This window comes from Catharus ustulatus, chromosome 18 (genome assembly GCF_009819885.2).
Source record: "Catharus ustulatus isolate bCatUst1 chromosome 18, bCatUst1.pri.v2, whole genome shotgun sequence".
Classification (NCBI taxonomy): Eukaryota; Metazoa; Chordata; class Aves; order Passeriformes; family Turdidae; genus Catharus; species Catharus ustulatus.
The window spans coordinates 2970889-2997563 of record NC_046238.1 but is presented as its reverse complement, the minus strand read 5'-3'; the positions used below and the strand labels follow the sequence as shown (position 1 = coordinate 2997563).

Below are 26675 nucleotides of genomic sequence, written 5' to 3'. Positions count from 1 at the left end.
ATCCCTCCCCTTCTATATAACCAAATTAATTTGTATTCCCTTTTTAGTTTTCTTCAGATTTATCACTGCTATTCCATCCCTTCATTGGGATGGAACAAGTGGGGTTGTATTTGTCCATCTTCTATTTTTGGATGTCCCACTGGCATCCCATGGTCATAAGGCATCTCATATAACATTTCAAAAGGAGATAACCCTGTCTCAGAGTGAGGCATCGTCCTAATATTTGGTAATGCTAAGGGGAGGTATTTTGGCCAGGACATTTTTGTTTATATCATTAATTTTGATAGTTGAGCTTTTAAGGTCTGGTTCATTTTCTCAACTTGTCCAGAACTCTGGGGATGATTTCCTCCAGAAGGAATTTAGATACTGTCTGGGCTGTAGCCCTCGAGCTTGGCTAAGCTCCTACCCAATAAATTAGTTTGTCTACCAGTACCAGCAAGAATTTATACCTCCCAACCTTGGGTAATTCAGTGAAATCCACTTGGATTCTTTCAAATAGACGATAGGCTATAGGGCGACTACCCCAAATTACCTGTCGTGTCCTGGCTTTGTGAACCTTTTAGCATATCAGGCTCCCCTGCACTTCCTGTTTAGCTAATTCATAAATCCCCTTACACCCGAAGAATCTCAGAAATTGTTCTGCCAGAGCCTGTGATCCCCAATGTGTTTGCAAATGTAGTCTCTAGAATTTTTCTGGTATAATCCTTAGATATTAATTCCCTCTCATCTGGTAATTTCTACTTATCTTCTTCTAATATACCTCCTATCTTTTTTTTTTTTTTTTTCCCCTTCGATCTCTTTTTGGGAGAGACAAGGGGAATATCCCTGAGTCTCACCTTCTCCGAGTTCTGGGGTACTTACCGTTAGTAGTGCTGCATTTTTTGTTTCTTTATCTGCTAAATTGTTTCTTCTAATCCGAAATTGTATTCCTGTTTGATGTCTCTTCACATGCACGACCGAGATTGCTAAAGGTTCTGGGGGTCCTGAGGGGGTTCAGGGGGGGTCTGGGGGGTCCTGAGGGGGTTTCAGGGGGGCCCTGAGAGGGTCCTGGGGGGACTCTGACGGGGTTCAGGGGAGCTCTGGGGGGCTCCTGAGGGGGTTCAGAAGGATTTTGGGGGCCCTGAGGGGTCCTGAGGAGGTTCAGAGGGGTCTGGGTGGGGCCTCTCCTCATTTACACAAGTGAGGGTTTCTCTCTGGCTGAGCTCAATTTTGGCTCCAAGCATGGCATTTACACTGCTGGGAATAATATCCAAGAAGTCACAACTGACAGGGAACTTCTAATTGACTGTGATGTGATTCATTGGGAGGCTCACACTCTCCGAGTTAAAACAGCATTTAGTCAAAATGCTGCAGCTTATAATAGTGAAATTACTCTTCCTGATGGGATGTGTTCTCTGCTGCAGATCTGGATGCAAAGAGCATCTGATGGTGACTAATTTCATGCAGATCTGTAGCAGAGCCCTGATCTCTGTCAGCCACAAGAAAGGCTGTGCCTCACTCCTGAACCTGCTGCTTCTGCCTGTTCCCAGCTCCCAGGGCAAACACAACTGCAGATCTCACCTGAAACCAGCAGTTCTGAATGCCCCTCTCTCTGTGAAACCTCCAGATTGCCTTCCCAGCACAGGCAGGGGATGTGATCCAGCATTGCTGTGATAGCTCTGCCAGCCCGTGCTGACAAATTCCTGCCCATGGTTTGGGGAAACCATGCCAGCACATCTGGGAGACACATCTCCTGATCCATGGGGGCAGAGCTGTGGAGGTGTTGGCAGACACTCCCCTGTTCATTTCATGCTTTTCAGAGATCACTCATTGTGTTTGATGTTCCAGAAAGGCATAGGATGATCCTCTCCTTGTGTTACCCATTTTTCACAACAGAATTTGGCTTGAGAATTCATACTTTAGTGGTCAGCAGAAACTTGAAACTGCCTCTAAGCACCTACTGTGTCAGGATGAGATGTTAGCACATTGATTTACTTCAGGTTTGTAAAATGGAGTGGTTTTCCCCCATAACTGCAAAGCCAAGAATTCAGTTTCTAATGAAAGGTGAAATACAAAACACAGCATGTTGGCCATGTGTGCATCAGGTAGGCCATGCTGTGGCACCCCTGATTTAAAGAATATCAGAGAAAATAACCAAGAAACAGTTTGTGTTTCCTATAAATAGCTGCTCACCAGGTAGTCGTGAGTGTGTGGTTTATAAATAAAATTCATCCAAGCTACATCAGAGTGCCTGAATATTCTCTGCCTGATTTTGCTGAGTTGTGTGTCTTAATTTGTCTCACACCTCCCCTTGCAGACCCTTGTCCTGTTTTCTTTCCCAAGCCTCTGAACTCCCTGGTAGCATTTGAACAGATTTTACATAGAGTTTATCCAAAGATTTCTGCACTGATTTAGTGCAGGGCTGCTTGAGCCAAGTGAAACAGGAACTATTTCTAAGGCATGAAAAGGCAGAAAGGAAATTTTCTTATTGAAATATAATTTTTCCATATTACTTAATAGTCTAGAAAGTTAATGCCTTTCTGGCAGCACTTCCCACTGGGAAAAAATATGGCTCCTGCTCAGCCAAACAACAATGTAATAATGTTTTAGGTTGGGTTAAACGTCTCAGAGACTGGCAGGTGTCGCAGCCACCTTGCCTTCAGTGAAAAAGGCAATTGAGAGCCCTTATGGAACAAGGGATTTACATCAGTAGGAGCTGCTACACAAAAAAACAGGCACATGGCAAGGTTTGAATAGATGGTGAATCATGTGGCCCAAGGGATTTTTCAGGGTGGGGGCATGTGTGTAAAATATCAGGCCATGAGGACCAGATGGTTGAGCTCTGCATGTGTGAGAGGAGCAGCGAGAAACGCTGCAGAAATGGAGGCTGAGAAGCAGCTGAAAGTCAAGGACACTGGGGAGCTCTGATTTTGGATATTGTGTGGAGGGTTTAGTGAGGGTCAGAGCAGTGCTGGCACTGTGAGCAAAAGCACAAGTGAAAAACAATTTTGTTCATTTGTTCTGTAAACAGGAGGAATCACCTTGAGCAGTATGCACTTGCTTTGTCACAGGCTTCTCCTCTCACACTGATTCTGTCTCCAGAATTTCGTGCTGTGTGCAGGGACAGTTCAGCTCTCCCACATCATAATTCCCCCTTCCTCCTGTGCCCTGTCCATATTAAATTCTGTGGGGCAGAGACTCTCCCTCACTAAGAGTCTCATGAGAAGCAATTTTGTCCTTGTGCAACATCTGAAATTTATCAGAGATTCACTTGGCTTACTTGGTAAATCCCATTCCTTAGGGTCTGTCTTTCTTATCGTGAATTTTTCAAGGCATTGCTCTTGCTCAGTACATGCTGCAGTGAGAATTCATAGCTGAAAACACAAATAATTAATGCCACTGGTAATGTTGAAAAAAATAAATATTTAAGGCTCTTTCTTGTTATGCACTTTCTTAACTAAGTTTATTAATATTTCCTTGGACATAATGTTGAAGTCTTTGTAGACTGGGGTCTGTGTTATGAAGAAAAAAAATAAATGCATTTCAAAAATATAGTTCTGAAGACAACAAGGAAGAACAGGTCCTCATTCTTGTCCAGCCTGTGTTACCAAATAAACAATATGAGCATGCAGCAGATGGTGTGTGCAAACAATATTGAACCTAATCTGTGAATCTCTTTTTGGGTGTTTTCATAACTAATCTGAATTACCCATCAATACCATCCAGAGTGTTAAAGCACCTTTTAAAAGATCACAAACTCCCAGCAGTTTTCCTAAGCTGTGTGCTGTCTTTTCATTCCTTCCTAACTTTTTCCTTGGCGATCATGAAGCAACAAATTGGCACCAAGATTGGAGCACAGATATTTTCCATACCCCACCGAGGCCCTGGTTTTGTTGTGCTCACTGAGAATCTCCACACACACACTGACCCCTGAGCTGCAGATGTGCAAGCTTTAGATGAAAGAACTTGTGCCAAAATCAATACACAGGCCAAAACTGAACGAGAGAAGGACACTTGCAATTAGTAATGATTAGATTTGAATTTCACTAATAGAGGGTTGAATCTTCTTCCATTTAAATCAGTGGCACAATTCCATTTTAGATTTTGGTTTTTTTTTTTTGGAGTCAGCAAAATAAGCTCAGCTTTTCCCCAAACTCAAGTGATATGCCTGAATCACTGCATAGCTGTTAATTAAAATTAAGTACCTGAGACACTGAAATGTTGTATTTCATCCATACTAAGTTGACTCATTATAACATCCATCACTTAAAAACAGTCTTTGGAGTGTTTACAGCTATATTTGTAATCTGCTCATTTTATGTTGTTTCATCTCAAATCTAGAAGAGTACAAATCTAAAAGTTTCCTTAAGTATAAAATGTACAAGGAGATAAAGCTGTGGGAAATGTAAAGATTGTTTTGCAAGACTTGGAAAAAAAAACCCAGACAAAAAGAAAAAGCAAAACCCCACAAATTAATAATGAACCACAAAATACTTTTATCCCCCCCAAAAAAATCCCCTTTATGGCAATAATTGACTTGAAAAAACCCCAGAATTTTTTAGTGACAGGAAGGCTGTTAACTCTTCCTGTACCATACATAGTGTGATACTGGGTTTGAGCCAGGTCCAAATAAATCATTTCAGGATAAAACAAATTCTTTCCTGGCCCATCCATTCCTGTGCCATTGGAATGCTCTCAGCCTTTACAGTGGACAGGAGCTGATGTCTTTTCCTGTGTTCCAGATAAGATTTACATGACTGTGCCTCATAAAGCATTTTTTGGACAATTTCTACGTGCTTGCATCAACTTTTTCCTCAGTAAAATGGTGAATTTTAAATAGGCGTGAATTTGACCCCTTTTTTATTATTATAATTTGAGTTATATGACACTTTGTTCGGTATTAAAGGTCCTTCTTCTTATCTATTGCAGAAATACCCTTTTCTGGCTTTTTGTTTGCCCTGTGCACAAAGCAGGATCCTCCTTGCCCGAGTGCAGTGGTGTTTGCACTGGGTCTGGAAGGCCATCTAGTGACACAACTGCGCAGGGGAAAATGAAAAGCCCTACTGGAATAGTGGTTTGGGTTTTCTTCCTTAGATGAATTAAACAGCCTTGCTACACCGGAGTATGTCCTTAAGGGTTGTTGCTATTTCCACAAGTGGCATTAAAAAAAAAAAAAAAAAAAATTAAAGGAATTTTTTTTCTTAAAAACAAATGTACTTAAGATAGAGCACGCTGCTAATGCCTGCCATGAAAGAAATGTGCTTTTTTTGTGCTGAATGGTGGCAGATTTGCACATGAGCAGCTCTGTCCAAAACTCAGTGTCACTCCCCTGACCTGTGCACTGGAGCCAAAGTTAATCCAGCAGTTGTGATCCCTTCCAGAGCCAAACACATCCAGCTGTTGTGATCCCCTGCTTTCCACGGTACCAAAAAACTCCACGTGGAAACCTGAGGCCACCACATCTCTGCAATTAAAATGAGAAATTCCAGCTCTTTTCTTTGCAGCTCACTTTGGCTGGTGAGCAGATGACGAGCAGAGCTGTCGGATTTTACCCAAGCAATAAATCAGTGGGAAAGGAGCAGAGGGTCACTGCCAGTGCCGCCTTTCCGGGGGTGCCTTCGGGACTGCACACACGAAGGCGTTAAACGGGAGCGGTCCCTGAGGGAATAAACGGAACGGGAATAAATAAATAAACGGGCATGGGGTGTGCGGGTGGAAGGGCAAAGGGACGGGGCCCGGAGGATGGAGGCTCGAGGGCGGCCCGGCGGGACGGGCACGGAGCAGCGCGGGGGGCTCTGAGGGGACGCGGCCCTGAGGGGCCTTTCCCGCCGTGAGGCCCGGAGAGGCTCCCGCGGTGTCCCGGGGGGCCCGGGCGGGGCCCTGCGGCACCTGAGGCGGCGGAGGGCGCGGCTCGGCCAATCCCCGGCGGGGCGCGGGCGGCTCTGCCCGCCCCGGGCGCTGAGGGGAGCGGAGCCGCGTCCGGGCCGCGCTGCGCCCTCAGCGGGCCCGCTCCGCTCCCGCTCCATGGCAGCGGCCAACGGGGCCGTGCCCGAGGGCGCGGAGCAGCCCCGCGGCCCCGCGGCCGCCCCGTCGGGCAGGAAGGAGGTGAAGGTGGTGATCGTGGGCGATGGAGGCTGCGGGAAGACGTCGCTGCTGATGGTGTACGCCAAGGGCTCCTTCCCCGAGGTGAGGGGCTGCCACCCCGGGTGGGGGCCGCAGTCGGGCCCGGCCCCAGCGCTTGGGCCCCGCCGGCGCCGCTTCTCACAATCACAGAGCCCATTAAGGTTGGAAAAGGATCACGGAGATCGTTCTCCTCCCTTTGCAGCAATACGCGCCCTCTGTTTTTGAGAAGTACACGACGAGCGTGGCGGTGGGAAAGAAGGAGGTGACCCTGAACCTGTACGACACCGCAGGTAAGGGGTAAAGGCTGTGCTCTGCCAGTCCAGCCGGGCTGGCAGGGGCAGATCCCCTGCGGCCACGGCACCACCAGGGACACTGACCTGGGACCGAGCCCAAACCCGGCCCAGCCTTTCGTAACTGCGGGCAAATAAGCAGAAACTGTATGAAGGTAAAATGTTGCTCTGGTACAGACCCCATTTTTGTTCCAGCAGATTTTTCAGTGTCAGCTTAAACCAGACCAGTATCTGAAGGCTATAAAGGTGGTCAGATTTTCAAATTGCTTCTCTATCAGCATAGTTTAACCATAGCATTGCAGGTAGGACTGCTAAAATACAAACAAACCAACCACCATTACCTGTCGCATATCAATGTGCTTTCCAGAAAAAAAAGGATCAATTGTCTAATGACAGTTCTGGTCATCGACTCATTCATTATCTTAACAACCCAATTAATTCAGAAACATCAAATAGCAAACATATCTGGAAGTATTAAAACCCAATTCCCAGATGCAAAGCATAATACAATCAACCAGGAAAGCATTTTAATCTGCTACCATGTGTGATTGAATAAGGAAGGAGAAAAAAGCTGGTTTGTGCTCAAAACCAAAAGGCCGTGGCAGTAAAAGTTATTTGAAAATGCTGATAGTTGTTCAGGTTCATTTGAGGAACTTGTGAAATGGTTTGTGTGCAACTCCACTCAAAGTTCCCAGGCTCTGTTATCCAGCTGCATTCCTAAATGAACCCTAAAATTGACACGTGCTTGGTTTCAGCTCAGTGTAAATCATCTGTTTCAGTTCAAGCCTGTGGAGTTGTTCCAAATTTGCACCAAGACAAATAAGAACTGAATGCAGTCCAGTCATTTTTAACAGTAATAAAACACACTTACCTTCTTGTATACGGCACGTGATAGCTGAAAACATGATTTAAAAGGCTTTTCATCTAAAAGTGCATTTTGCTGCTAATTTTTACTACAGTGTAATAAGATCCTGAGCACCCAATTTGCAAATGTGCCTTCTTGTGTCAGTGTCACTGTTCTAAGTCCATTCAGTTGGGATAACATACCTTCTACTGAATGGCAAAGGGTTTGGGTGTAAGTCTTAGAGGAAAAGAGAAGGACTGGATCTGGTGTGAGCAACCAAAGGGGGATTTCCTTAATACAGGGTGTTGGCACCAGGAACCTGCCTCTGCACTCGTCATTTTTATGTTTGTTTGCTGTCAGTGTGGATTTTCTGCTGTCACATGGTTCTAGCTCTCATTTAAAATCCTGTGCCACACATTCCAGCATTTGCCTTTGGAGTCTCTTGCAGGCTGCAAGGAGCAGGGGCTGGATCTGGATGTGGCAGCAGGCTGGGCAGGTCCAGCATTGCAGCACTGAGCTCTCCCAGCCTGGCAGGGGTGCACAGCTCCTTGTGTCTCAGAGTTCAGCTCTGCACAAGACCTGCAGCCACCAGCAGCCCACGGACCTAGACTGAGCCTGGTGCTGGTGGCTTATCACAGAATCAGGACGGTTTGGGTGGGAAGGGAGCTTTAAAGGTCATCTAGTCCAGCCCCTGTGCAGTGAACAAGGACATCTTTAACTAGATCAGGTTGCTCAGGGCCCTGTCCAAGCTGACCTTGAATGTTTTCATGGATAGAGCAGCCACAGCTTCTCTGGGCAGCCTGTGCCTCATTGTGAAAAATTTCTCCTTTTTATCTGTTGCAAATCTGCCCTCTGATAGTTTAAAACCATTATCCCACGTCCTGGGATTTCCCTGTTCATGTATGTAACTAGCAGGCAGTTGTACCTTCCACACTGAGTTCACAGGTGTCAAAACTGATTTGGACTAAAGCAGTGCTCCACTGAAGAACAGGGGGTGCATTTTGTGTTTTGTGAGACCCTTTGGGAAGTGGAGCTGCCATTACTGCTGTGAAAGAGCAATTACTTTCCATCTCTCATTTGGAAACCTTGAAACCTGACATTTTTCACCTCCCAAAACAGCATCATGGCCGCAAGGCTGCAAGTTTCTTGAGGCTGTTGACACTTGTCTCCTCCCTTCCTGTTGAATTTCTTACACTTTCCGTAAGACACAGCAAGAAAGAAAGGGAGATTGTCACTTAGGTTAAAACATTTGATTGGGAGGGGGAAAAAACCTGAATTTTGGTTCTGTTTGAAAGCTGCTTACATAGTTTTATGTTGTATATCTATAAACTCTATCAAACTCTAATTCCAGCAGCTTTTCAGCCTCTTTCTGTAACTCTTTCTGAAGTTTTGCTAGAGGAAGGACTCACTTGAGCAGACATTTTAATCTCATCCTGTTTTTAATGGTACAAAACTGATGTTGAGTTCCTGAAGGGTTAGACTAGGACCAAGAGTTGTGTATTTTTAGGATCTTGCTTGGAGCAACACTAAATAGAGCTGGGTGTACTTCAGCATCATGGAAGGATGAAGAACAGGTTCAGCTCCAGGAGCTGGTTAAAGTTGGAAGGATTCTTTGTATTTTTGTATTGTCAAGCCCTGTGCAGCTCAAACCTTTGAGCTTGTCCTACTTACTGAGGAAGGAGGACACAAACAAAAAAACTTGAGAAACAAACGTTTCAAGATACAAAATGTATTCTTTTCTTGACAAGAATTTTGGTAACAAATTAATTTAATGGATTAGGCTAAAATGTATCAGAAGAAGAATTTTTGGTGAGAGTTTTGTACTATGCTACTGTGTCTTCCTCATCAAACTCTTCTTGCTGTTGCAGGAAGTTGGTGGTACACCTATGCAATGTGTAAAGGCTTTGTAATGTCACTTTTCTGGGCTGCAAACCTTTGCAGCTGCTTTTTCTATCAAAAGTTTCCATTTCCAGCTGTGCTTGACAGAGGCAAAGGCACTGAGAGGTAAATGAGCTCTGTAGTTTTCCCGTGCAAAGGGAGCAGTGTTGATGCTGTAGGTGCAGTTCAGACACAGGGCTCAATTCCTGGTGCAGGAGCTCCCCAGAGCAGAGAGCAGAGCCCTGTGGGCTGGGGAGGAAGTCCTGCCTCATCATTGTGGGCTCTTGCTCTGCCTGGCAGGAAGCACAGGCAAGGCCTCCAGTGAGGTTTTTCAGCTCTCTGATGACAGAAGCACAAGGTCTTCAGAGAAATTTTAAAAGCCAGTGAATGCAAGAATAATTTCTCATAACTCTGAGAGGGAAGTCATGCCTGGGTAAGAAAAAAACTCCAATTTTTAAATTGACATGTGCCCCTCCTACCCCAAGTGTCCTTTTCTTCCAGTTTTCTTCCTGCCAAGAATGTCTGTTTCCCAATTTGTTTTAAACTGAACAGGCAGGCAGCTCACAGGATGGCACTTTGGTGTTGAGTGGGCAAAAAGGTGAGGAAGAACAGAGGTGAACATGTCCATGAGACTGAGACCTGTGGTTTCACTTCTGTTCACCCTCAGGCATCACCAGAGCTCCCTCCCCACCACAGGGCCTGACTGCAGAGATGTGGTTACACAGCATCTCCCAGAGGCACACAGGACTGGGAGCTTGGCAGAGAATTAGCAAATTTTAGGTGAATTCTGTTGGGTGGAGTTTTTTCTTTAGAAAAACCCAAAATCTCTGATGGTACAATGAGTCAAGGAAGACAGAGGAGTGAGATCTGCTCACACGTGGGCAGATACTTAACCAAGTCCTCCACAGCATTTTTGTGTTAGCTGGGGATAGAAAACAGCTACCTGTGCTTGAGGAAGCACACCCAGGGCTTTGCACAGACATTCAGTCACTGCTGAGGTTCACCCCTGTTCCTCCTTTTAAAACTTTTAAAGTAAAAAGACCTAAATCTGTACCAAGTTAGGTCTGACCACAGACTAAGCAGCTTTACAGAGAAAAAAGAGTTTCCTAGGCTCTTTCTTGCATTTCAGCAGCAGCACTTCAGGACAGGGGGTGAAAGGGATTGTTTTCAGACAGGGGGGTGTCTATGTTTAGACACAGCTTGATCTGGGTCCCGTTACATCCTCAGCAGCTGAGAAGCTGCAGCTGAGCTCCTGAAGAGCAGCTTCCTTCCCACTCCCTGTGAGTGCTGCAACCACCAGACTGTAACACAGCTTAGGCAATGCCACCTCACCTTCCCCCTCTGCTGTCTGCACCCCACCCTGCTCTGCACTCTGTATCCAACACTCCAAATGCACATGGAATCATGTTTTATTTTCTCATGGATTTATTGTTTGCTCAAAAACCCATAACTGCAAAGCTGGATTTGAAGATGAAGGAGAGGTATATCTATAGGTTTTTACTTGCAGTAGAAGATATTGTGTCACATAATTAAAGACACTTTTTCTGTTATCTCATCCAGAAGAGTGTGAATTTAGAGGTTTGTTCTGATTCCAAGCAAACAAAATGTTTCTCCCAACAGGACAGCCCTGTCTGCCTCACAAATTACCAACAACAACTTGGAGAATCTTTTAATTTTACAAATTATGTTGTTAGAAACTCAGAGCCCTGAACTTCAACAAGGAGAACTTTACACAGCACTAAAGGAAGTTAGGAGGGGAAAAAAAAGTTTGGCACCTGATGTGTTTAATGCATTTAAGGGATTATCTCAACAACAAAATGGCAAATGGGTTGCAAACAAGTAGATGGATTGGGAGAATAAGAAGGGATAAGCAGTACAGTCTTTGCTCTGAATGTTTACACAACATGCATAATTTTGTCAATTGTGCATTATTTCTGGATTAAACCCTGAGAGATCAATCCCTCTTTGTTCTGCACCTCCCCACAGAGCACACACCTCTCGTGGAAGCTCAAATACGAAGTGGTCCAAATCCAAAATTCCCATTGTACAGACATCTCAGGCAAACTGAGTAATGGCTTATCCAGCAGGGATTGCCTTGGAATAAACTGTATCTCAACCAATCATTTAAATTAAGGAAGGGAGAAAAGTATTGTAGAACTACTGGCCTTCTGGTATCTGCAGTTCTTCAGATTGGAGACAAAAATGCCAAGTGATGAGTACGTGACTTTGTTCTGAGACAGGTGCCAGAGCAGGAATCATTGCTGTAAAGTTAGGGCACACTGAAATTTTCTGCATTCCTTCATTTGAAACATCAACACAAAGATTTGAGATGTGGAACTCTCCTGTAGGGCAGTTTCTGGGCTGTGTGTGGATAGTGGGAAAAACCAGCATTCCCAGTTCTCCTGTGGAAATTCAGGACGTCACAGACACATACCTGATTCCAGCATTCAGATGATAATACACCTTTACAGACTGCTTGAATCATGCTTTTTTCCTTATTAAATGAAAAAGATTGGGTTTTTTTCCCTGAGCTTCCAGCTGTATCTGGGAATTACTGCTGTCTTGAACTTAATCTCTCAGAGCAAGACACCTTCAGACCCTGGCACGGTGATTACTGGAAGGGGAAGAGCACAGGTCTGAGGCAAATCAGCTTCCTCTTGTCACATCACATGCTGGAATATCCCTAATCAGTAGTATGACAAATCCCCTGCTTTGCCAGAATTCAGCAGAATCCCCTCAGATCTGCTGGGGAGTCCTGCTTCAAAGGCCAGTTAAGCCTGGCTCATGCTGCAGCATGGCTTGTACAATCCTGTGTCTAATCACTGCTTCCTCTCAGCTCACCAGGCTGGGAAAAGCAAGTTTGCCACTAAGGTTTCTACATTTCTGTTTAGCAAATACAAATACAGTGTTTCTTCTCCTCACAGCATCACATGTGCAAATGATTTAGGGTAATGCAAACTGAAAATTATTAATAATAGTTGTCAGATTTCTCTTGATGACTTTATTTTTGAGCAGCAACTTGGCAGTCAGTGTTTAGAGCTGTTTTTCAGTTCTCAGCAAGTGAACAAAGCAGGCTTCTTATTAAAACCTGCCAAGGATGTGTTCTGTATTCTAAACCATCAGTTTTGTCAGTGAGGGGGAATCTCCTGTACTCAAGGGAAGGAATTTTACAAGTATGAAAAACTGGCAGTCTGTGCAATTACTGTACCATTGTTCTTGATCTCAAATATGTGTCTGTACATATCCCCATTGTTCTGCCTGCTCAGGACAGAGATTTCTTCATCCAAACCATCCTGTGTGTTTCAGGGCAGGAGGACTACGACAGGCTGCGGCCGCTTTCCTACCAGAACACCAACGTTGTGTTAATTTGTTACGATGTCATGAACCCCACTAGCTATGATAACGTGGCAGCCAAGGTAAGAGGCTTCTAAATGAATTACACATGCCTGATATATTACAAGATGTCAGGTAATAAATGCTGGTGCTTTTAGTGTGTGGATGCCCAGATCACTCATCATGTGTTGAGCTGCAGGTCCCAGACCTTAGACCTGAGGCTCACCTCTCTGTGGTTCCTAAGTGCTCAGAGCTGGGCTTGACTCTCACTAAAAAGATCAAATCCCAGCAATGAAGTCACTGTTTTATCTGCAGCAGTGTCGCACGACCAGCATTGTACATCTTAGAGTCAAGACTACTTCCATCATGTGTATTTAATTTCAGGGAAGAGGTGAGAGCAGCTACTTCTCCATGCTGGGGTTTCTGTAACACTCCAAAGCATTCTTGGACAAAGCACCAGGAAAACAAAGCAAGACTTAGTCCAAATTCTGTTTTTAAATGTGACTTTAGAGGAACTCCTCAGAATTTAAACAGATGGTAAATAAACATTTTGTCATAGAGACAGATACCACTGTGTTTTTATAAAGCAGCTGACTTTGGGTGGGACTTCTAAACATTTCTGGGATGTAAATAGTGTGTGTTGGACACCCCCAAATTGCAGCTTACATTAAATGCTACTTGCCTATACTGTTTTGATTTTAGGAAACAAACAATAAAATAAAAGCCAGATGTAAAAGTTTGGTTTTTCTGCCCCCAGTGGTATCCTGAAGTGAATCACTTCTGCCGGGGTGTGCCGCTGGTGCTGATCGGCTGCAAGACGGACCTGCGCAAGGACAAGGAGCAGCTGCGCAAGCTCAGGGCGGCCAGGCAGGAGCCCATCACCTACAGCCAGGTACACCCAGAGCTTCTGAAGTGCTGGCCTCTTGGCAGGACATAAAGCACATGATGGCATTGCTCCTCACAGGTGTGATCACAGACACTGCACAATGAGGTGATCCAGGTAAAGAGATGATTGACAGCACCAACAGAGGTTTCTGTAAGCTCCTTTTGGTTGTGGTCAAATCACCACCCAGTTTAGTGCCAAAGAGAAATGTGAGCAGTTTTAAAGGACACAACTATCTGCATTCTATGTTCATGAAATCTCATTCTTCTTTCACAGCTAGGTTATTACTGTTACAAGTTTGTGAGCCTTAACAAGTTTGCTGGACTTCCTTCATAATTGTTATTAGCCTACATTGCAGCCATCGTTGGTGCTTTGATCAATACTGTGATAAAGACTGAAGATGTTAGGAAACACATTCCAGTGTTAAATACACTGACCATTCTGAAATTAATGTGTTTTGCAAATCCTACTTAAAAATAAATCCTTTCAAGGCCAATAGCAAGAACATCTGCAAGGTTTCTCTGACATGAGGGACTGTTCTTTGAAGTCTGTAAAATAATCTTAAGAAAACTACATATTATCAGTATCTGTAAGTATGGTGAAACAGTGAGATTTATGAGTAGTGTTATGTCACTGGCATAGCTGTCCCAGGTACAGGAGAAACACTGATGGAACAGCTTGTTCCATGTCACACAAGAGCTTTCTGCTTGGTCCTCCAATTTTTCTTTTTCTTTTTTTCTAAACTACAAAGCTATCCTTCTCCTCTCACCTCAGAGCAAGAACAGCAGCTTTCAAGCTGAGACACACGTCCAGGGAACAGGGTCAAGTGCACTAAGACCTTGAGTGAATCACCACTTCTTCTAAACAGCAGGAAAATAAACTGCAACTGCATCACCACAAAACCATGCTGGGCCTTTTAGTTTGTCTCCCTTGCACACAAGATGAGGTCCCAGCCTGTCACTGTGAACAGTTGCAGATTGTCCCTTGTTTGCAAGAATAAATCCCTTTATTATCCTCACATGAGGGAAGTTCCAGGCAAGCAACAGAAACTTCTGGCCATCTGCTGAGGATTCATGCAGTTAAACTCAAGGAGCCACTTTACACAAACTTTGTCTCCTATGTGAGCCCTCCCATTTGGTTTTTGCTCCCTGAAATATGCTCTACCTCAGTTTTTTACAACTGATGGCATCTTGAGCCACATGACGTGATGCTTCCCATGCCAGGCACAGAGGCTCTGAACAGGATCTGCCACCACTGCAGCTTGCAAACTACTGGAAGGAGACAAACTGCTTACATAAGAAGAAACACCCCCTTCCCCCTAAAAAGCGACCCCACTCCCAGAGAATATAATGAATAAATGCAGAGTCTGTGAGCCATGGGTTGCAGATCTGGAATTCACAGTAAAAGGCTCACAAGCATTCAAAGATGGGGGCTGGCTCTGCAGGGACAATAAAAAAATCACAAGTAAGAAATCACTGTGCTTTGTCTGTAGTGACTTCACACAAGCAACATTGCATGGAAATGTTTCAGATTCAAGCCTGTTCCCATTGCATGGCTGAAAAATGCAGGCACTTGCTTGTTTTTATGAGGATTTTGGCTGAGCCCTTGTGATGCTTCAAAGCAGAAGTCAAGGTTCCTGCATGTGCACCAGCAGAACAAGGCAAGGCATCAATGCAGATTCTGTTCTTGCATGTGACATTCATTACTGAAGGTGACAGCACAGAATAGTTAAGGTCAGGCTTGAAAAACATACCACCATGTAGACATCTTATCCTCACTTAAGTACCTACCTCAGCATTCAGTTTAAAGAAATTCAATACTGAGAATATTTTTGTGCTATCAGGACTCTGCATCTCAAGAGTCTCTAATGCTCTCAACTCTTAGGCCAGGCTTTGGTTCAGCATAGTGGAAAAAACCCAAGTTTATTTACAGTGCTTCAGTTTATTACCAATGCCACTCACACTCTAGCACTGCACTCAGAAGCAGCTTCTTCCTTCATGATTGCAAAGATGCACAAATTAATTCCCTTTCTTCCCAAGTCACCTTCCTTCTCTCATCCACTGAACTCACATCTTTTCTTACCTTTTTATTCTTTCCAGGGTGAGGCAGCTTGCAAGGAGATTAATGCAGAAATTTACCTGGAATGCTCAGCAAAATGTCGTGAGAACATAGAAAATGTTTTTAAAGAAGCCACAACCATTGCACTGAGTGCCATGAAGAAAGCCAAGCGCCACAGGAAACGGAAAGTGTGCTCAGTGTTATGATCTGGACTGCACAAGAACCGAGTGATTCAGATTTTATAAACAGTTTAACTTTAAAAACCTTCTTTTTTTAAACATGTTTGTATTCCTAGGATAATTTTTATTTTTAAAATTTTAATTATTTTTAGTATTTTTGCACTTTTGTTACATTGTTCTCACAGAATTTTCAGAGCTGTTTATCACAGTTAACTCATGCTGGGTGCCCTCACCCATCTGGCTTTTTCTTCTAAGTGTGAACAACTCACTATTTAAACTGTAATGAACAACTGCTACTATCTAACTCAGTGCTGGAGTTTTTCTTCCTCTGCAAAATAATTGTGGCACATTAGAGTTCCAATTTACTGCCTTTTTCCAGTAGAAGACTCACACCTTGCAGAAGCAATGTTAAAGCAGTTCATCAGGCACCTTTGAAGAGATGAGAAGTTTGGTCTTAACATTTTCAAGTTAATTAACTTGGTGGCAATGGCATGAGTTGGCCTCAAGCTGCCTCCTGAGTGCAGATGGAACATCCACCACCCCCTGGACCAGCTCTGCAGATTTGAACCTCACAGTTCTCCAAGGCCTGCTGATGGAATGGAAAGTGGCATTTATCAATGGAAATACATCAGTTGCTCCAATTAAGTAGTGGAGTATCATGGGAAATAGTTAATTTACAGCACTCAGATTTAGAGTGCTCCAAGCAGCTACTACATGTAATGTTAAGTCAGTCTTATGATAAACATTTACAGCTTATTTAATACAAGACAGATGCAAATCATGGTGCACACTGGAGGAAAAATTCATTCTCTCGTGAAATCATCTCTACTGGTATAAATTAAAAGTGCAAAACTGTTCTGGAGCAAGCCATCATTATTGTTTTACATGCAGAGTTAACACATCTTGACCCTTGAAAAAGCTTTTTATTTTTCTTTTAGATTTTCCCCTAATTTGTTTTGATTTAATTAAGGTTTGTGAATACCTATAAGCCTAAAAGGGGAAATTAAATTAATTGGAAGTTTGTGCACATCCTTGACTATAGAAAAACCTTGAAGAATTGTGCAGCCTTTTCTCCACTTGTCAGTAAAGGAACCACTCCTCACCTCACCCAGTTCTGAAACACCAATGTTCAGACAGTGACATTCTCCACAGTGGAAATGGCTCTGGTTTTTTTAATCTGAATTTCTGAGAATCTCAGTTCGCAGAATTCACATTACTCACCCCTGCAGAACCAGGTTTTAGCATTGCTCCCAACAGAAAACAATTTACATCTCAAAAACTGAGAGTTTAAAAAAAAGGAGTAAAAAAAAACCTCACAGGATGTGCAAAAGAAAGCAAAATAGAGCCCAGCTGGTGTGAAAAGTGTTGGAAATATGCAAATTGCAGTTTATTGTTCATGCCCACAGGACAGCAACGTGGCAAAGGTAATTTTGCTAATTTGCAGCATCAGAACTGATGAATCCATCTCAAGGCTGTGGTGCATTATGTGTCCCTTGTGAGCACACTCTGGGGAGGAGGGCACTCTTCCACTCACACTGCAGAGGATGTGCCCACTTTGGGCTTTGTGCTGGCTCAAAGGGAAAAGACAGCCCAAGGCAGCTCATTGCTGCAGCTGCCTGAGGAGGTGCAGAAGTTACAGCATCCAAAAAGGGTGTTCCAATGAGTGGGTGTGAATTCAAGCAGCACAAGGACTTTAGCAGGGCAGCATTCAGTGTTTGTCCCCTTGACCCAGCCTTTCCATTCTCTTCACTATAGGTACAAGTGCAGCACCTGAACAAAGTATTTAATATTTAAGCTGAGCCTGTCCTCCCCTTTCCAGAGCCACATCTCAAAAACCATCCCAAGGGCCATGTGTTTGTTACTAAGAAGAGGCAGAGGCAGCTGCATATTGAATAGTTTATTTTAGGTCCTTTCAGGCCTGGACAAATGACCTGGTCTCCCTGGAAAAGGGCTAGCAGACTTCCCTGCCATTTAAAAACTGCTTTTGCTTGCATGATTTTGTTTTCAGAGGAGGATTTTCTCTTCTTTAAATAGCTTTTTAGGGGTGTATATAGCAGCAGTATGGTACAAAGATGAGCATTTTCTTTTCACAGTACACACAGGTTAGTATTGCCACTGAGAATATGCCTTAAACAAATGCCTTGAAAAACAGCATTCGAGTTACTGATCCACTCAGAGTGTTCATAAACCTCAATAAATGCAATACCCAGAATTAAAATAATAAAACTGGAAAGTGTCAGGTATCATTCCAGAATTGGAATTACAGTAGATCTCACATTTTCCCCAGTGCTGGCACTTGGCCAGGCAGGTGCATGCTGCTCTATATACAGAACAAAAATCCCAGAAGCAAACATGTTTTATATTAAATAGACATAAATAGCAGGAGTGTGACTGGAGAGCCATGCTTGCATTAATACTGAGTCTGTGCTGGCAGAGTCCTTCACCAAACACGGGGACAGGAGAGTCCTGAGCCCATCCATCACCCAGCTGGGGCTGAGCAGGATCTGTTCCAAACCCAGCCCTGCTGGGGGCAGAGGGATGGATACACACTGGGAACAGGGGGAGTCACAGCTTCTTCACCTTGTCTTTGTTCTTCTGCAGTTTAGTGTGCACCACTTTGAGAGTAGTGAGGAAGTTCCCGAGGAAGAGCAGCAGGAATGTGAAAGCCAACACAAAAACCTGAAAGAGAGGAAGTAGCACTTATCAGCTTGTAATATTACAGCATGGATTATATTCAGCTCTGTGCTGCATTATCCTGAGATATTTAAATGGAGTCAGATGCCCAAATATCTTTCAGGATGTGGTCAAGCACCCCCCCTGCCCTGCTCTGTGCTTTTGAGCAGAGCCAGCACACACCTGCCATTCTTTGCATTCCTTGTGCCTTGACAATCTGAAAAGCGTGATTGCATTGTATAGCTGCCAGAACTGTAAAGGGGAAAAGAAAAAGGCAATTTAATTACAAGCAAAAAGAATTAAACCTTGGAGTCATTTGTCATGGCTTCTTGTGATCCAAGGCACCTCTGTGTGGTGCAGCAGCAGACACTGAGCCAGAGGAGGGGACCCCAACTTACATGCCCGAAGAACAAGAAGGGAAGGAGAAACGTCAGCCCCCGCCACATCCAGGACTGAAATCCTTCTGGAAAAGGTGGGCAGAAGAGGCAGAGCATGAGCACAGAAGAGGGAGGACTGAGTGCAACTCCTCCCCACACAGACCACCCCATAAAGGCTATTCTTGTCAAGTAAAATGTTTTATTGAAATTGCTGTAGTTAGGGATGACCAAAACCTCCACCTGACAAAGATCAGATTCCTCTGCTCCTGACCCAGGACTCAAGGAGGAGGATAAAAGTCTCTCTGCCCTTCCTGCCTTGGGACACAGGCAGCCAGGCAGGGGGCAGATCTGCAATGGGGGGCACACAGCCCTCTCCCTCTCTATCACTGCACCCAAAACCTGTGCAAAAGTGCAAAGGAAGAGAGCAGGAAACCTCACCTACTGTAAGGTCCAAGTGGTTTCTCTCCCCCAAAGCCCGGAGCCTGTAGAGGCAGCCCCTTTGGTAATAATACTGTAAGAACTGAACACAGCCTGGAGGAGAGAGAAAACATCATTACATTGCTTATATAATGAAGTATGGTAAGTATCAAACTACTTTGATAATGTTAAATCCAAGAGCATTTAATTATGGTTTATATTACATATTTGTAGACTATCTTTATATTCCTACAGTTTAATAATCCAGTATCTAGCAAACTAAAGTGTTTTCTTCTAACACAAAATGACTTTATCCCCTGAATTAGCAAGGTAAGATATACTCACTCTGAAATATTGAAAATGCTAAAAATTGACTGCGAAACATCTGATACATGAGTCCATCCGGCCTGGAAGCAGAACACAGGGGAGGTCCATTAGTTTGCTAAAAGCATCCAATGCATCCAACCCTTCCCCTTCACCACCAGGCCTGATCCCATTAGCAAATGAACCAGCAGCTGGTGCCCAGCCCATTCCACCCACTGGGAGCCCAGAGAGGTGCTACAGCCACACAGGAAGTGCTCTCATTGATTAGGTTTCCCCTCTCTAACAAGGATAAATGCTGTCCCCTCTTATCCATGATGAGTTTTCTCCAGGCAGCAAAGCCATTCAGCATCATCTGCACGGAGAATCCGAGCCCTGGAACAGGGGGTGGTTGTGCAGTTTATCCCAAGGGCAGGTCAGGATAGATGGAGGCCAAGGGACCTTCTGCCCCAGCCACTGTCAGCCCCTTAGAGATTCAGGAGCTTCTGATGCTTTAAAACAATTTTTAATAATTAACTCCTCAGTTCATGCCCAAGATGAGACAGGTTGTATGTGGGGTGCACTGTGAGTTGTCTGACCACCACCACCCACTGCAAGGGGGTAACTGGCATTTTTGGCTTTAAACTCTGTAATCAAGGCTCAGTAAAGGCACCAAACATTCATTTTGTGGTGCCCTTCCTCTATTGCAAAGTGCTGCTTGTTTCTTTAATTACAGAGACAGAAACTTGCAGAAATTTTGCTATCACCAGCCCAACTACAGCCACAGGGTTTGCATTTCCTTTTTTTTTTTAACCAGCAACGTAAATACAAACTTGCAGTGCTCTATTTATCATTGAAAACATCTGTAACATCAAACAAATATTAAGGCTGACACTCTGCCATGTGTCCTGTGGCCACAGCTTCATGGTCACACTGGATTTAAATTCTCAGATGATATAAACACCATGAAACAGGCTTGAAGCACCTCGAGCAGGCAAGAGCAGACTCACCACGTTAACATCACTCCAGACAGGAACGTGGAAACGTAGTGATGAGACACCCACCAGCCTTTGATCCTGAGCAGAAAAACACAGGGCAGTTAGACAAGAAATATGGATTTCAGCATTGAAGTCCAGCCTTACAGGCAAAAAATGATCCAAAGAATGAGAACAAAGCAGATGTCCCAACTCAAGCACAGGGGATGCTGTGGCATTTCCAACCAAAGATGTGTGACCTCTAACACAAGGCAGCAGAGGCCAGCAGCATCTTGGATTTGCTGGGCTTTGGTTCCAAGCTCGATCCCTTTTTGTTGCCTGGTTTTCTTTTAAGGACATTTCATGCTTCCCATGGTTTTTGCAGGTGGCAGTGTACCTTGAGCCGTTGCTGATGAGAATGCTTTCCCGTATCGTCAGCGTGCAGTAATACCACACTAACAGAAAATTAAACACTTCATCTGTCACCCTGTTAAACAGAAAAAACACAGAGTAAAAAAAACCTGGTTAATTATAAAGACACATTTTTTAAATCCCTGTTTTTTCTTTCTCCCTCTGGGTAGACAAAAACCTGCCCAAGTGAGGCTATGGACACAAAGTCCCATCCTGAACATCTCTAACCCACACGTAGCACTGCAGGCTCCCTTTTCCCCCATGATCCAACACTGCAGATCCTGATCTGATAAGCAGGTATGCAGGGATGACATTAAGTGCTGCTCAAGGAGAGAAAGCACCACAGAAGCAGCAGATGATCCAATTTAGAGAGGCCTTTCCAGGCTAATTCAATGAGGAGATTCCATAAGATCTATATAAATCCAATCAACTAAAAGAATGGAAGAGCATTATGCTCTGGGGCAAAAAAACCCAAAACATCAAAATTTTACTTTGTCATTTGCAAACTCCTGAAGCCAAGGGGACTTGGGGCAGCCTCTGTACAGGGCAACATCATTCTTGGGATGATCCTGCACTCATCCAGACACAGAGTGGAAGTGTGTGGTTCCAACACCTCCCTGATTTTTAAGCAAAACTCAATAGTGAGAGCTTGCTGCTGCTCAGACACTTTATCACAATCTAATGTTTCAGGTCTGATTATTTCACACAAATTCTCTTTTGTTGTTTTTGCTACCCCAGAGCTGCAGCACAGTGTTGGTCCCTGCCTGGGACAACCCACAAGCACAACCAGCTGCTCATTCCCAAGGACAGCAAGATGCCAGAATAACAACATCAATTTTTAGCATCATCAGGAAACATGATGTTGGACTTTCTCAGTTAAAAAAGCTCTTTTAAAAAGGAAAAACAATTAGCTAAAATACAGCTCCTCACAGAGTTAAAGAAGTGCAGATGTCCTGCTGCCCAACTGCTCAAAGCCTGAACACCACTTAAGTTGTCTCACTGTCCTTAGCAGTACATAAGACAATTCAAACCCAGCACAATTTTATGCAAAATACTTGATAAGAAATAAAAATGCAGCTTACCTGTAGTGGAGAAAAAACCTGCAGGCAACAGCCCCAAGTAACAAGATTATTGTCAGATAAAGTTTGAACTTCTCATACTCATCCTTGTAGGCAAACCTGGAAGGAAATAGGTGCTGTTTATGGACACAAACAGATGGAATTCAGCTGGAATGTGGCTTCACCTTTTCCAAACCACACACAAAGCCAAATGCCAAGCCCAGAGACAGAGGTTTTGCTGAAACACTCAGAAAAGCAGCAGACAGTGGTGAAAGGCAGCGTTCTGCCTGCAGGGAGGGTCTGTCTCAGCTGCAACACAATGCCTTAAGTCCATCAGAGCTGATTTCTGGGTTGGCACAATAAGATTTAAAAAATACATCTCCACTTTCTGGAGCATTGTATGCCTAGAAGTCACAGCACCATTTTTCAGCACAAAAAAACTCCACTTTTACAATTAAAGCCACAGGCTGAGCTGAGCTTAAAAGCAAGTGGTGGATGGAATCAATTTGAGCTACATAAGATGTCAGCTTATCCCCATGTCATAGTCCAACCACCCACCCTCAACATTTCCCTTAGCAGGTCTAAGAGAAATGCATTCCCCTCTCTGGGCTTCAGTCCACACCCACAGCTGGCCCAGAGAAACCCAAATTCACACATGTGGGGAGGCTCACTCACTTGGCTTGGTTGCTCAGGAGAGTGACATTCACGTTTCCCAGCACCAGATTTAAGTACAAGCTGGAAGACAAAAGCAAAGAGCAGATCCAAGTAAGTTGTTTTATTTTAACACTACAGAACAATCTAGATTGAGGTGATAAGACTGACTCTGCCAAAGCCAGGTTTACTGGGGGTTTTTAATTAAGACAAACTGGATGGAAAGACCACAGAAGAGGCTTTACACGTGGAAATGTTGGTCAGCATTTCCAGGAAGTTACTTGAGAAGGTTTATTTTTATAGTCCCTTTTTTGCACTGCAGTCTAAGGGCAATAAATGTAGTATGCACTGTCCAAACCCAAACACAGGGAGGATTTGGAAGAAAAATTTCTGATAGAAACTTCTGAGGGGATGCAGCATGACACAGCCCTTGACAACTGACACAACTCTGTCCTAGCAACCCCACTTGAAGAAAGCGTTAAAAGTTGGTTAAAAATATTATTAAAAAAAAAAAAAGAGAAAAGTCTTGTGCTGATTCAGCCCTCAAAAAAATCAGCCCAGGAAAAATCAGTGTGGGACAGTGAACTGCAGAATCCCTTGCCAGTGCAGGTTATTGTAATTTTAACAGAAAACCAGCACTGCCCACACACATTTACATCCACTCACAGCTAATGAATTCTGTGTACAACTGACACAGCAGCTCAGCAAGAGATTTATGACTAATCCAATTTTACATGTCTTTTTTCAACCTTTTCCTTCAGGAACAAAGCACTGTGAACATTTGAAAATCCAAAATTCCTGGAGCGCGCAATCCCTGGCGGAGCACGCACCCGTTCCTCTTGGGTAGGTAGGCTTCCATGTCAAAGAAGGCATTCTGCCTCTCCTTGATCTGGCTGCTGATCTCCTGAATAAGAGCAAACTCCTCAGGACTTGCTCTGGGCTTGCACCTGCAAGAACACAGAAACAAGATATTCCTGTTCGTGTTTTCACCTCCTTTTTATTAGGACAATAATGTCATAAAATCCAGGCTGTTAACGAGCTGGCTCTGTGAGGTGATGCGCTTCGCTCCTGCATTTCTGCAGCACCATTTGTCTCATCATGACTTTATCTCACTGCCAGGTTTGTACTGCTGTAGGTTACTTCAACCAGTTGGTTTATAAATCTGCTTCTCTTGTCATCAGCTCAGTGACAGGATGGCGTGGGAATATTGTGCTCTTCTGAAGGAGCTCCCTCCACCCTGGGAACTTTGTGCGTGGTTTCAGGCACTGCCCTTGCAGAGGCTGCAGCTCTTCAGGTATGAAGTATTTCAGGATGTAACAGGACACAGAGCTGATGATTTACTGACAAATAGTTTTAGTAATTAATGTTAACCCGAGAGAAGTGAGCAGCACAGCCAGCAGCCTGTGGTGTCAGAGGTGCTGCACATAAGGAATTCAGCCCATGGCTCCTGGGATCAGCCAAGCAGCCAGAGACAGTTCCCTCCTGTAAATCCACCCAGGAGCAAGTTACACCTTCAGTGTTGTTGTTCTTCCAGTGCAGTTTAAAGAGCAAAGCATTGCTCACCTGGCACAGCCAAAAGCTGCACAGCCCTACAATGTACAGCATGCACTGCAAGGAAAACACCCACACCAGCACCCTTAAACTTCTTTATTTACAGAACTCCCTCTCTCATGCTGTAATCAACATTCTACTTGGCTGTAATATGGAACAACTTTAGCACTGCAACATAGATTGTCCACTAAAAGTACTAAAAAATCCAAGCATTCAGCCTTTGGGAAGGAGAACTATCCCATCCCTGCCTCCTCCACCCTCCAGGTCTCCAGTTACCGTTGCAGGCTGTGCTTCAGATCCCTCAGTGTCTTCTTCTGCCGGTGTATGGAGCTGCTGCAGGCTGTCTGCAAGCTGGTGACTTCTTCCAGTTTCTGCCTGTAAACTTTGTGTGTTTCCTGCAGGAAAAGAGATGGTTGGTAGGAAGAGCCCTTCTAGGTTATTCATGGCATTTGGTCCTCATCTCTAAGGGAAACAAGGAAAATCCTGGTTTTATGGAATACAACAGGCACCCCTTTAACAAGCAAGGAGGGGGAGATGCCAAACCAGTACAGCTACAAAAGGTCTTAACTGGACACTGATGAAATTCCTGCAAGAGGAAAAGCATCCTCTACACTCCTCTCATTTCCTCTTTAAAAAGCTTTCCTGCTCAGGAGCTCCTCACTCGCATCCCACCCTGCAATGAAGCCCCTAATCCTTGAATCCCCTAATCCTCCATTTGATCCTGATCCATTCCCATCAAATAGTGGCTAAATCAAAGGGCACTCCAATTTCACAGCCAGATTAAATCTTGGAGGAAAAAAATGAGGACTTAACAGAGTGGGAGGGGAGGAGGAGAAAGACACAACACCAGGCACAAATCCATGGCTGGGGATTTAGGCACCACCTGGCCACCACTGCCATCCCAACCCCATGGATATTCAAGCAACCTACTGCCCCATATTCTGGGTAAAGAGCTGAACTGATGTCCCTGCCTGTGGCCTCAGATGCTCCCTGGGAGGAACTGCTTTATCACAGCTCATTGGTCCCCTGAAGCCCCCAATTAGTGCTCAGCCATAACGAGGACACACTCACCAACCGCAAATTCATCCCATAAAGGGCGCCCCAAGCACCAAACAATGACCTCTGAGCCAATTTTAAGACTTACACTAAGTTGGAAAACAGATTTTGCAGGGATAGTGCCAAGAGAGATTGTGGGTTCCATGGCTGTTTCACCAACCAGAACACCAACGACCACAGGAAATTCCCACCGCTCTTCCCAGAGCATAAACATGGTGGTGAAACCACACAAACCAAATCCTTGCTCTCTTCCTTGCCAGGACCCACCTGGTAGCTGTTCTTTATTTTCAAGAACAATGTAAAACAAGCTCCAGTGTCTGATTTAAAGACCTTAATAACCAAACTAACCCCGTACAGGCACCGCAGCTCTCACCGTTCCAGGCTCACTTTGGTTTTGCTGAGCACACCTCGACAATGACACCTCGACCACCAGCAGCTGCCACCTCACTGAAAGTGTTTCTGCTTTCCTTTTACAGGTGGGGAAACTGAGGCAGGGACAAATCGCTGACATTTGCTGTGGTTTAGGTCAAACTCAGGCAGGGAACTTGGTTGAGAAGATGAACGCAGCAAACAAGTGACCAACAAACCCATCCCAGCTGGTCTCCCCAGCACCCAGCCCGTGTTTCTGCTAACAGGAATACAACCTGAACTGAGTTTTAATTAAGAAACAAACTAAATCTGGAAATCACACTTTATTTTTTTGCATGCACATTCTGTGGAACAGTCTAAAAGAGGCTGAAACAGTCTCTAGACTGAGAACAGTCGGCTGTACTTTAAAACTGGCTTTAAGGTTTAAAGCACGTGTACAGGTGCAGCACTGGTGACAAGCAGGGAAGGAAGGGAACGCTTCTGGAGATAAAAGCATCTCGTAGAACAGCTCTTGGCCCCCACTCCGAAACCTTTCTGTCCCTCAATGTACTTTTGCAAGACGGAAAATCAGCACTTGGACCCGTCGTATCCCACCACGGGAACTCAAACTCCGCCAGGAGATGCTGGCGGGACGGGCGCTGCCCGCATCGCTCTTTGCACCGCGCCGCGGGTGCACAAACACACCGCGCCCCCTTCTCTATCCTTGCTCCAGCTGCGGGAACCGCGGCACATCTCGGGATCTGAGGATCTCGGGATGCTCGGATGGACCCGGGGCACGGCCACGGCTCGGTCTGGGCTGTCCCAGGCGCTCGCAGCCCGGGCAGCGGGGCTCGGGCTGTTGGTGGGTGCGGTGCAGGGATGCTCATCCTCGCCCCGCTGCGCTCCGTGCGGGCATCCCGCGGCCGCAGCCAAGGCACCGAGCACGCCTGGCCGACCCGGGCGGGGCTGGGGGGAGCCCGCCCGCACCTCTGCTCCCGCCGAGCCGGCCCAGGGATGCGGCCGGCGATGGGGACCCCCGGTCCCGCTCCTGCCGGGGGTGGCGAGCCGGAGTCGGACCCGCATCACCATGAGAAGCGGAGCCGGCAAGGGCAGCGCGGGGCAGTGCGGGGGAAGCTGCATCCGCGCAGGAGGGGGAGGCACCGCGATGCCCCGCAGGGCCCCGCCGCTCACCTGGAGCTGCCGGAACTCCTCCTCCAGCTCCCGCCACTCGCCGAGGCACCGCTCCAGCTGGTCCCGCATGGCGCGGGGCCGCGCCAGCTCCGCGGGCCGCC

At 45.1% G+C, this 26675-nt stretch overlaps 2 protein-coding genes across 3 annotated transcripts; one reads left to right on the top strand and one right to left on the bottom strand.

Annotated features, from left to right (window-relative positions):
* Positions 1-6003: 6003 nt before the first annotated feature.
* RHOF (ras homolog family member F, filopodia associated) lies at positions 6004-15677 on the top strand. The gene is made up of 5 exons (XM_033075874.1): positions 6004-6165; positions 6305-6392; positions 12421-12530; positions 13205-13339; positions 15430-15677. Exons 1-5 carry the CDS (start codon positions 6004-6006, stop codon positions 15592-15594), a joined length of 660 nt encoding a protein of 219 aa, XP_032931765.1. The 3' UTR covers positions 15595-15677.
* Positions 15678-17449: 1772 nt separating this feature from the next.
* TMEM120B (transmembrane protein 120B) lies at positions 17450-26675 on the bottom strand. 2 transcript variants are annotated; one of them, XM_033076177.1, is made up of 12 exons: positions 26575-26675; positions 24256-24374; positions 23259-23375; positions 22453-22512; positions 21802-21897; positions 20706-20795; positions 20345-20410; positions 19380-19441; positions 19056-19148; positions 18639-18703; positions 18424-18492; positions 17450-18246 (listed from the first exon to the last, which is right to left on the bottom strand). In XM_033076177.1, exons 1-12 carry the CDS (start codon positions 26641-26643, stop codon positions 18133-18135), a joined length of 1020 nt encoding a protein of 339 aa, XP_032932068.1. In that variant the 5' UTR covers positions 26644-26675; the 3' UTR covers positions 17450-18132. The 2 variants fall into 2 exon arrangements, with proteins under 2 accessions (XP_032932068.1, XP_042635782.1); XM_042779848.1 differs by having other exon boundaries at positions 18170-18246; positions 18420-18492; positions 26575-26673.

What these genes read in the sequence shown, in the direction of transcription:
- RHOF (XM_033075874.1), top strand. Translation starts at nt 6,004, where the DNA reads ATGGCAGCGGCCAACGGGGCCGTGCCCGAGGGCGCGGAGCAGCCCCGC. An exon ending in CCAAGGGCTCCTTCCCCGAG is followed by an intron (nt 6,166 to 6,304) that starts GTGAGGGGCTGC and finishes CTCCCTTTGCAG; the next exon opens with CAATACGCGCCCTCTGTTTT. An exon ending in ATGATAACGTGGCAGCCAAG is followed by an intron (nt 12,531 to 13,204) that starts GTAAGAGGCTTC and finishes TTCTGCCCCCAG; the next exon opens with TGGTATCCTGAAGTGAATCA.
- TMEM120B (XM_033076177.1), bottom strand. Translation starts at nt 26,643, where the DNA reads ATGCGGGACCAGCTGGAGCGGTGCCTCGGCGAGTGGCGGGAGCTGGAG. An exon ending in TCTGGAGTGATGTTAACGTG is followed by an intron (nt 19,442 to 20,344) that starts GTGAGTCTGCTC and finishes TTCTGCTTCCAG; the next exon opens with GCCGGATGGACTCATGTATC. An exon ending in AGGAATGCAAAGAATGGCAG is followed by an intron (nt 18,247 to 18,423) that starts GTGTGTGCTGGC and finishes CCTCTCTTTCAG; the next exon opens with GTTTTTGTGTTGGCTTTCAC.